Source organism: Squalius cephalus, assembly GCF_949319135.1.
Source record: "Squalius cephalus genome assembly, chromosome: 16".
NCBI lineage: Eukaryota > Metazoa > Chordata > Actinopteri > Cypriniformes > Leuciscidae > Squalius > Squalius cephalus.
Window position 1 is genome coordinate 31,748,940 of NC_137137.1, and position 10,852 is coordinate 31,759,791.

Sequence of the window (10,852 nt, forward strand, 5' to 3'; positions counted from 1 at the left end):
GTTTGTATAATTATCTGTACAAAACCCCCTCTCGTTCTCGTCGTTAATATTCAGAATCTCTAGGCATGATCCAGATATGAGTAACCGTGGAGATACCACATTACGGTTCTGCCCCTGAGAGCAGTATAAATGTCGAAACTGTTCCCATCCAAAAACATCTTGAATGGCATGCATATAGCAGGCAGGCCTCAGCCGGCAAAAATGCAAAACAATGACTCCTAAGATCAATCCTGCCCAGTGGTGATGCTCACAGGCAAGCATTACCATCATTTTGGCTGATTTCGTTTTTTTTTTTTTTGTACATGTGTGTTAAAATGCGTGCTGAATATATAATGTGCATAAAAAGGGACCCGATGAAGAATATTGGAGGATGAAAGCAGGAAACACAACTGTCCGGTAAAACAATGACAATAAGGACAACAAAAGGACGATTTTCACATAAAAATAAAGTAGCTCCCATTGGCAGTCTTCATGGTTTGAATTGGATGCATATTGCTGTGGGTCTTCAATCATGACTGATGCAATCTTTTCAGTACTGGCAAAAACATGATGTTAGATGCATGCAGGGATACAGGTAGCAAGAACAGAAAGGCGAAATGTTTGGATCGGATCGTTCTACTAGAACTGCAGGTTTGGCTCTTTGCGCACTAAACGAAGCGAAACAGGTAAAGGCCACAGCTGTGTCTTAATTTCATCCCTAGAAAGTAAACTTGTGGAAGTGAGCCAGACTGTTTTGTTATTGTTGTTGTTGTTGTTTTTCTTTTTTATTGCACTGAAAGTCCATTGCTGATAACAAACGCCATTCGCATCCCTTTATCGTACAGACGGGATTTCGAAATATTAATATAATGCAGCAGACTTTTAAAGTTCACCTGAGCCTTCAGAGCTCATATAGGCTTTCCCCAAATCAACATCTGAAATGAAGTCATTAGATTAATACAAACAATATTTGTCTGCTGTATTTAAATACATTTGGCACATTCTGTTGAAAAACAACAACAATAACGCAGAAACATTAAATAATTAACAATCATTGAAAAAAAAAAGAAAAAAAAAAAAAAGACTGCAAAACATTAAGCAAATGAAAGTGCACTTTTATCTGACAACTCACTGACAAACCGATATACAAGAAAACTAACTGAAAATAAAAAAAAGAACTGAAAAGCCTAACATCTCAAGAGATTGCTCTGGTCCCCGGAGCTGAGAGTCGAACCCTTATGAAGTGCTCTTTCTGTCGAGTGACCTAACTGCTTCAACCATCATCTTCACCGCCTTCTCCTTCCCATCCATGCAACACTAGTCCACTCATTCCCCACTCGTTTGACCTAAAACAATAGTGGCTACAGAAACATGCCACTGTGATCAATGAAAACCGTAGCAAATGGATGGGTAATGTGTGAGGGAGAGAGTTCAAGAGTCAAGTGTGTTTAAGAGGAGAAAGAAACCGTCACTTTTCTTTTCTCCTCGCAGTCTTACTTGGCGAGTCCATCTCATGCACAAGTGGTGACGGTCATGATATTGGCACTGCTGGGTCCCGCGCTCCCACAGGAACTGGGAGGAGAAGTGTGGCTCCCCCCGGCCCCAGCGCTACTCCCCTTGTCCGTGGGTTTCTTGTCCTTCTGTTTCAGGTGCACCTTGGCGTGCCTCTTCCGCTCGTCGCTCCGTGCAAACTTGCGTCCGCAGAACTCGCAGGAGAAGGGCTTCTCGCCGGTGTGCGTGCGGATGTGCGTCGTCAGATGGTCGCTGCGACTGAAGGATCGCATGCAGATGCGGCACTGGAAGGGTTTGTGTCCCGTGTGGATGCGCAGGTGGCGCGTCAACTCGTCGGATCTGGAAAAGCGCCGGTCGCAGTTCTCCGCCGGACAGGCGTGCGGGCGCTCGTGGACGGGCGTTTTGCTCGGCCGGTTGGGGTACTTTCTTGGTCGGATTGGCTTGAGAGCAAGAGTCTGAGAGGGTTGGTGGTGTTGGGAAATGTGCTGTTGCCCACCGAGAAAGCTGGGATGGATCTGTTGCTTATCCTTAAAGGCTCGAATGGTCTCGAGGGGAGTTATGGGAGGTGGGTTCACTCGTATAGGGTCCATGGTTTGGAAGGGTTTATGCTCCATCACCCCTACGTCTCCCTGGTGATGGAAGAGGTTGTAGTCTGGGATCATGGAAAAGAGACTTCCGTCCATGCCCGGTTTGGAGGTGGTGTGGTAGTCGGAGCTCGGGTAGGGTAAAGACGAGGACGTGGCGGGGCTGTGGTGGAACGACACCTGTTCTGGGTATATCTCTCCACAGGTGGAGTAGGCAGGGAGGGGTGGCGCGTAAACCTGATCCATGTCTGACGACTGGCCGCCCATGCTGCCGCCCGACGAAGACGTCTGGGTGGTGATGTTCCCAGGTGACGGTGACACCCCCAGGATTCCCGCACTCACCAGACTGATGATGTTGTTGTCTGGACACCAACCCGAGCCTCCGATGCTGCCTGATGGAGGGGTGTCGAACGCGAACTTGCCCAGGTAGGTGACGGTTTGTCCACTTCGGCCAGACTGGAAACTCCCGGAGCCGTACTGAATTTCTCCGCTGCCCTTCTCGCCGCCCATCCCCAAGTCCATGATATTATCTGTGGGTCAGAATGGACACGTCAATTCAGACTGCACACCAAAGAGCGCTCAAAGGACTCATGCATGGGAAAGTGACTAGTGGAAAAGTTCTAGGAGTCTCTAGGAGAATATATATATACTAATAGTCTAACTACTGACTTAACTTTCTCCTGCTCGTTTTATAACTTTATTCTTAAGTTGGTCTCAAAAACAACATCTTGGCATGCCTCTGTTAATCGCCTGTTCCAAACAAAAAGAGAAGAAAGTGAAGCACATCAGTCCAAATGAAGGCGTGGATATTGATCTTTGACAAAATCAGAAGTGCAAAGCGATTCGAGACTCCAGTGAATATCTCTCACCTCCCTCGCCAACTTATTGTCTTTCTATCACGAAATCTAAATGGCTGCGTATCAATTGTAGGACTGGAACTTACTTGGCTTCTCTGTATACAGCAAGATGTCACGACTGACATCACTGTTACTCTTATACTCTCTCTCTCTCTCTCTCTCTCTCTCTCTCTCTATCCCACACCTTTTCAGAGAGATGTCTCTTGACACTTGACGGCTGCTCTAAAATGTATTGTAGTCACTTCAATCACTTCTAATATGTCTGACAAAAGTATGGTGTTAAACACAATACAGTGCTGATCACAACGCATGTCTGAAAAGGAAATATTTTTTTATGATGGCTCACTAAGTTTAGTCTTGTACGTGCACTTACAGCAATCGCAGTGTGTACACCAAATTGTGGCTTACGGTAGAAACAAACAGAATGGAAATTACAGATGGTCCTCGCATCTGTTCAACACACATAGGGTACATGTGTGAAGAGATGCTGTGCTGTGTCTGACGGAAAAGAGTCATTCGGGCAAAAATCAGAGAGAAAGGGAGAAGCGATAAGTAAAAAAAAAAAACAGCAAAAACTGTGTGTGGGGATGCATTTCACACACTTGTTGGGGATCTTTTACAGGGGCGTTTGATGGGACACTTTGTAAGAACATGAAGGGTTTGTCACCTTGACACATTGTGATAAACAGAGATATCAATGAAGTGTGCTTACAAAAAGTTGTCATGGAGTCTCAAAATCTATATAAAATCTACACAAAAAAGAATCATTTATAGGCTACATCACAATACTGGGTAAGCACATAACTTTTTATTTTCTATATTCTATTTATAGATCTATATTCTGAATTGTATATTTCATTTTACATTTTGAGTGAGATGAACTAGTGATTTTAAAAATAAACTCTACTCAAGAAATGCAAGATCTACATGGTTTGAGAAATTATTCTCAAAATAATCTTTTTTTGTTTGTTTTTTCCCCCCCCCAAGAACTCACGCATTTGTTGAGGACTAGTTTTCAGCCGGAAGTGAACATTCATGTTTCGAATTCATTTTGATATTTTAATAAACGAAACGAGGTCAATACTCTCCCGCAAGTGTGGGAAGCATCGCCTCTTTTGACCTGCAGAGTGAAAACCACATCAAGAGCTCTATGAAACTCCATCAGAAGACGAATGATCTTATGCTTTCACTCTCAATAATAACTACGATATTTCACAGCTCCTCGCCAGAAGATTTAATTTAGCAAATTATTAAGGTATAAGAAGGCTAATGGCGTTAGGCTACTCCGATAGAAAAAACTGAGCTAAAAATTCCCACGTATTTAGATTTTTTTTCCTGTATTTTTTTGCAGTAACTATTAAAGCTTTTAGCTTAAATATTTTTGATAGTTCAAAAGGCAATATCAGCGACAATAAGAAAACCAATACGGCTATATAGAAAAATTCTAACAATTCGATGAGCTGACTGGAAGGAATTCCTCATATTCTGAATCTTAATCAATAGCCCGCTTTAATTTATATTTGTATTGTTCACTGGATTCTTGTCAAAAATACTGTTCCAGAAAAATGTCTAAAGACCTTTTTTTTTTTTTTTTTTTTTTTACTGTGCGGAGAAATGATTTTTAAAAAGAACACACATTTCAAAGGGTGCGCGAATAAAGTGAAAAGAACACAAAGAACAAGTGTGCATTTGAATTTCAGGCAATAAACCCTTCAGTGCTTGAATATATTTTAATTTAGAGATTTTATATTTCACGTGTTGTGGCCCGAGCTTTTTTAAGACCAAGAGCGCGCTTCTAAACGCCCACCTGCGCGTGCGGAGGGTCAGAAACAGGGTCAATACTGTATAAAGCACTGACTAATCAAAAACCTTTAAATAATAGAATAACTAAATATAATATTTAGAACAGAATAGATTATAAGACTGGTGCAATACTACGGGGACAAACCGACATTAAGAGTTTTTTTACGGAATAAAGCGCACAGTGAAAAACGACACGGCTTTTGACATTATTTGATATGATTAAAATATATGAAATATACATTTCACGACTGTGCATGTATTGGCAGTGAATAACGAAGGGTTTCCGCGTGTCCCGTGACGCGTGGGCTAGAAATGTTACCTATTACCTGATATTACCTGTCCACACTCATATCACGTGACTGAAACATTTTATCTAGGCTACTTTCACACACCTTCTTTATAGAATACAATTTGGCGACAAATTAAACGAAATTGTATCGCAGAATTCCATTGAGAAAATGCGCGTCTATGGCTGTCTATAAATTAGGCTACAGTGCTCATTCTAATGTTATGGCATAAATAGCCTACATTTGATTATAATAACAATATCAATATGTAATAGCCATCTCATAAAATAATTAACCTACATACACATGCCGTTTATTATTATTGCTCAGTAGGCTATTTCGGTAGTCAAATGCACTACAAAAATAAAGCCTGATCAATCCGAACATTTGAAAATCTGTATGAGAGGAGTATAACCTAATTCTGAACACATTTTTTTTTTCTTTTTTTCTTCAAAATATATAGTCTCAAATAGCAACTGTTGCAGTATCAGGAGTTCTGCTACCAAACTACTGTAACTCGTATACCAGGCGCGCGTTAACAGGTGCTGCGGGGCCGCGCAGCGCGCGTTCAGCGGGCTTCAACACAACTGATGCCGCTTGGATGAACTCGAACCAGCCAACACAACAGGTTACGCACTCCAAGAACAGCTCACTGAGGAGAAGTGATTCAAAACTTTTTGCCCTTACCTGTATTCATCTGCGAGTAGTGCGAAATGGAGTCCGGGTTTGTGAAAATGTTCATAGAAGTGGGAATGTCTTCTTCTGGATAGAGACTGTCAGGTATGGTGTTGATTAAACTGCTCATGGTAATAGGGATCTTGTCCGCTAGTTTACCTGTCATAGCAGTTCTTCAGTCTGTCATTAATGAGCACGCACAGGTGTTCCGTCCCGATCAATCTCCAGTCTTCTGAAATCTCTCGAAAAGCGTCAGAAAGAGATCTCAATCCCTTTGAAATTGTATCCAAGCGCGCGACGAGCACCGCGCAGATGTCTCTTCACGAGGTTTTGTAAATGGTTTCTGTGAAGTGTTATTGTCTCAGGAGCAGTAGATGTTGAGATGCTGTTGGTTGTGGTGATTGCACAAGTGTAGAGCTGCTCACTCTATTGCGAGCACAGGGAACTCCAACGCTTTCTTGTTCAACAGGGGGACGGAACAACCGCGTGACGTAGGTGACCATATATGGACACACAAAGCTAGACGGCCGCTCCACGTCACATGGAAGCTCCTCATAGTGGAACATTACAGTCGGTAGCAGGAGATAAGTGTTCGGTGGAGCAGTGAAGGGACATTTTCATCGGGTTAGGTGACAATTGGACCCGACGAAGAGTAAAACTGGTTTAAAGACATATTTTGAGCATGGATGAGCGCGTGACTGCATAAACCGGGAAACTTTTAATCTACACTGCAGAGGACGCACCTGAAGCTGCATTTATACCACGGAAAAGTGCATTTACGCATGGTTTCATGCAAAAGCCGAATAAATGCATTTACAAATGATGTTATGAGATGAATCATTTAAATATAAAATGATAAAACGGCGATGATTTAAAAAAAAAAAATTAAATATAGGCTGCTGTCTTGACTAGAAAAGTTTTAAGTCTGCAACGATGCCGCACCATTTGCACAAAAGCACATAGCAGCATCAGTGCCGAACACTGTAAATAAAAAGTTGCTGCTTTAAATTTTAAGTAGGCTACAATAAACTTGACTGTTTAAGTCATTTCAACTTAATTGACATTAAACTGAAAAAAAGTTGAAAATGTCTTGACGAGTTAAAGCACATGTCATAACTTATTGATAATTTAATTTTTTACATTTTAATAACTTAGCAACTCAACTGTGTTTAGATGCCGTAAGAGCATTTTATTAAAAGTATCCTGTATAAGGGTCTTAAATAACATAGCTTAATTATAATAATATATTATTTAAAGGTTACACCAACATATCCACTTTTGCAATATGGATGGATAAACTCTTCCAGATTAAGATTGCAAGACATTAGAAGTATACACAATGACTTGTCATTTTGCATGTGATTTTCTTTTCTCATCTTTGCCTCTGTCAAAAGAAAGATTTTTTTTTTTTTAACTCATAGCATGTAAGATTGCACAATATAGCCTTGTGTCTTGATTACAAATTATTATTTTATTATTACAAATGATAGGCTATTCTAATGCAGTTTACTATAGCATATATATATATGGTCAGAGTGGGCTGTCAGACTGTCCATGTAAAGGTCATAAATCCGTGAGAATAGATTATCATTGAGTGATCAATGGAGACTGTTGCTTGTGCTCAATAGTTTCTGTTGCGACTTAAATAAAAATCAAAGCCTAAATGAATCATTTGTAAACGTCAACTAAAGTGGTTTAAGCAACTGACTGCAACAGATGCTCAAGACCAGAAAGAAGCAACAGTGACTGAGTCTGGGTTCTACAAAGACTGTAACTGCCAGAGAGTTAATCGCGTGTAAATACTGCAGGCGCGCGGCAAATCTGTAGGCTTGGCTTTGGCCTCGAGCGCCAAGTTCGCCACTGAAGTGGAAACTCCAAATAAGGGCTTGATCCGGCCACGCCCCTCGCTGCCTGTATATGGTTCGCAAGTTTCCGGTTAAGAGCTGCAAAGTGGAAAAGCGATCGGAACCCGCAGCCATTAAAGGAACCGCAGAGGGCAAAACGTCATGGGTCGTGTTTCACCAAATTAGAAACCTGGGAGAATATATCTTATCTGCGACTTTTAGAAGTAATACAAAACTGTCCCTTGTTGCAAATTGTTGACTTTGTTTAGGGAGAATAACAGTGAAGGGGAAACACAGATCTCACAGCCGGTGGTTCACACAAGATTTATACGACCCCTGAAACAGAATTTTTTTTCATATAAACGAATCAAATATTATTTGACATAAGTAAACTTTCAATTAAACAAGCAGTTTGATAGACATGTCATGATTAAAATGTATAATAATATTAATATTTACAAATATCACTGAAAAACAACAACTTTGCTATACATAGAACAAAATAAGATGACATACTTGTCTGTGTGTAATCCAATTAGGAAGCCAGGGTGGCCCATGAGATTTCCCACGTGTCCAACTAAAATTCCTCGCTCCTCATCCAAGCCAGTCACAGGCACAGCGCTCCTATTACCCACCGAGAGTAGAAATCCAGGCTGCCATGCATGCGCTGAAATGCTCAGAAGATGCTGATGCAATAGACAGAGTGATGAGGTAACAATTTGTACCCGAGACCCGGTTGACATGTGTGTGTGTTGGCCTCGATCCCTGATAAATTATGTACCAAAAATATGTTCAAAATAATAACTTCATACCCCCCACTCCAGGTGCCAGACCTGATACAAACTTATGTACAGTTACATCGCAGTTATACACATACATTTCAAACAGTATATCCATAGTTTTACCATTTAAAACCAAAGTTTGTTTGTGTAATTTTATTTCAAATAAATGCAATTTGATATTTTGTTATGGAAGACATTTATACCTTTTTAAGCATGACGTAAAGGGATAGTTCTGTCATCATTTACTCACCCTAAAGTTTGAGTTTCTTCTGTTGAACACAAAAGAAGATATTTTGAAGAATGTCGGTAACCAGACTGTTGTTGGACCCCATTGACTTCCATGGGGAAAAAATACTATGGAAGTCAATGGGGTCGGTCAACTGTCTGGTTACCGACATTCTTCAAAATACCTTCCTTTGTGTTCAGCAGAAGAAAGAAACTCACACAGGTTTGAAACAACTTGAGGGCGAGTAAATGATGACTATCCCTTTAATTGCCTATATACTTTTCGAGGCATATGCACATATCCACATAAAGACAATTCATTGGGCGCATTCATCCAATGAACAACTCCCTCAATTAACCTCATCGCATCCCCAGTAATCCCCAACAACCACACGGCTGCCAAATCAACAACACTCCATTCTGAACTCTGGAATTATCCATCTTGGCTTTGGATACATAAACAGTGTAGTAGTATTAGCTGACAGATATGGCCTAATGAAGTAGAAATGGAGTGTGTGGGAGGGGGGTCTGAATCATGCTGTGTGTTCTGGGGGCCACAGTAAATAAACAGAGACTGACACACACTCGAGGGGGACTCCAAAGGCTAAGCTCTACTCAATTGGTGAGATGCTACGTGTGTGTAGGTGAGCTGCTAAAATGACGCTGTGGATCTGTCATTAGGGGATTCTAAGGGGATCTCCCTTCAACTCCTACTTTATATCCTAGATATGAATATGATCTGATCCAATCAGAATGGGAATGTGTTAAGAATGAGCCAAGAATGTTGGCAATGCTACAGGCCGTCTCTTAGGCCTTGGAATTAAGAAGTGTTTCGGTCGATCGGATCACAAGTAGACGAGGGAGACACATTCCCGTTACACCTGGTGTTATAATCCGTCTCTTCTGTCCACTTTCAAACGCTTCTGTCCTGATTTCTTCGAGGGGAGGGTCTATGGGTAAATGTATGGGCTTTTTAAGATCTTGATCCGATCAACCAAAACACATCTAATACCAGGTGTAAACAGGGCCTAAGACACGCTTAAAAATCTGGTGTTGTCACATTAAATCAAATGGCTATGAATTGATATTCTTGAAAGATGTTTTCTGTGGGCTACTAAAATTAAGTCTCTATTCATGAGCACTGTGTCTATCACCATATTACTGTTTTCATTTGAAAAGATAAAGTTAGAACAATCTGATTTTTGCAGCATCTGTTTATGTAAGTTTCATTTTGTAAATGAGAACTCTGTCATTCATACCAAATGAGGAAATACACACATACTTCAAGTGGCCTGGTGGCAGCAAGTACTGAAAAAGAGAATGGAGACTTAGTAATTTGAATATCACTTTTTATAGACTAAAATAGAGGAAGTAAACAGTCTATTTCCACTGACTGGACCCATGACGTGTACCAGCACCAATGCGGAGACTGGCAGTGTTCATTCAGCAGTGCAGAACAAAAATATACAAAACAAACAATGATTTTCATACGGCTAAAACTTGGAAACATAACCATAACACAGCCGTTTATCAACCGTGTTGAGGCCCCCCATTGTCTACAGCATTATTTGAAGGTTATTTTAACACATAATCTAGCTAATTCACAGGAGAAATATTAAGGAAAGGTTTTTTTTATATATATATATTTTTGCTCACAATTTCTACATGCTAAAATATTGTAGAACTTGGCATAACTAGAATTTTGTATTTAAAAATGCTTTAACATTTGGTGTAGAAATCACAAATTGAACTTTTTTAACAATAATTCCCAAAGAGAATTTTATTTTTGATGGGATTTCATTATTAGATCGATATTAGTTCATTATAACTGATAAGGAGCGATTGCTGCCGTACCTCAACAATATCCAAATATAATATCTTAACTGATAAGCAACATAAATCACTCTGTACTTACAGAAACATTTTGTTCATCCTCCTGAAATGAATCTGGAAAGACCCTAAAGTCAGGTGACAAATCGACAAAAAACAACAAAAAAAACCCCTAATAAATACACTATAAATAAATTCTGACCTTTCTAAATGTTCCCAACCGTCACATCCTTATGGCCGCTTTGGTGGAAAATCATTCATTGCCCACACTTATCTCCTCAGCGCCTGATCCCAACTGTTCTTTCAGGGATGCAAAACGGACAAGGGAATTCCCTTTGCATAGGAAAAGCTTGGTCTGTCAGGGCACTTTCCTAAGGGAAGCCTTGGAGTCCAGACTGGAAAAACTGCTCAACACCTGTCGAGCTCCTCTTGTTTTTATTTCCACAACTATTGTGAGCGAACACACCGTACAAT

General features: G+C 40.5%; 1 protein-coding gene across 1 annotated transcript; it reads right to left on the reverse strand.

The window, feature by feature from the left end:
• Nucleotides 1-279: 279 nt before the first annotated feature.
• On the reverse strand, nucleotides 280-6,146 carry egr3 (early growth response 3). The gene is made up of 2 exons (XM_079896222.1): nucleotides 5,710-6,146; nucleotides 280-2,605 (listed from the first exon to the last, which is right to left on the reverse strand). The coding sequence occupies exons 1-2, from the start codon at nucleotides 5,861-5,863 to the stop codon at nucleotides 1,491-1,493; spliced, it is 1,269 nt and encodes a 422-aa protein (XP_079752348.1). The 5' UTR covers nucleotides 5,864-6,146; the 3' UTR covers nucleotides 280-1,490.
• Between the last annotated feature and the right edge of the window lie 4,706 nt (nucleotides 6,147-10,852).

Excerpts from the sequence above, each read along its gene's own strand:
- egr3 (XM_079896222.1), bottom strand. The coding sequence starts at position 5,863 with ATGACAGGTAAACTAGCGGACAAGATCCCTATTACCATGAGCAGTTTA. Across the intron at positions 2,606-5,709 it reads CTACTCGCAGATGAATACAG|ATAATATCATGGACTTGGGG; the intron begins GTAAGGGCAAAA and ends TCTGACCCACAG.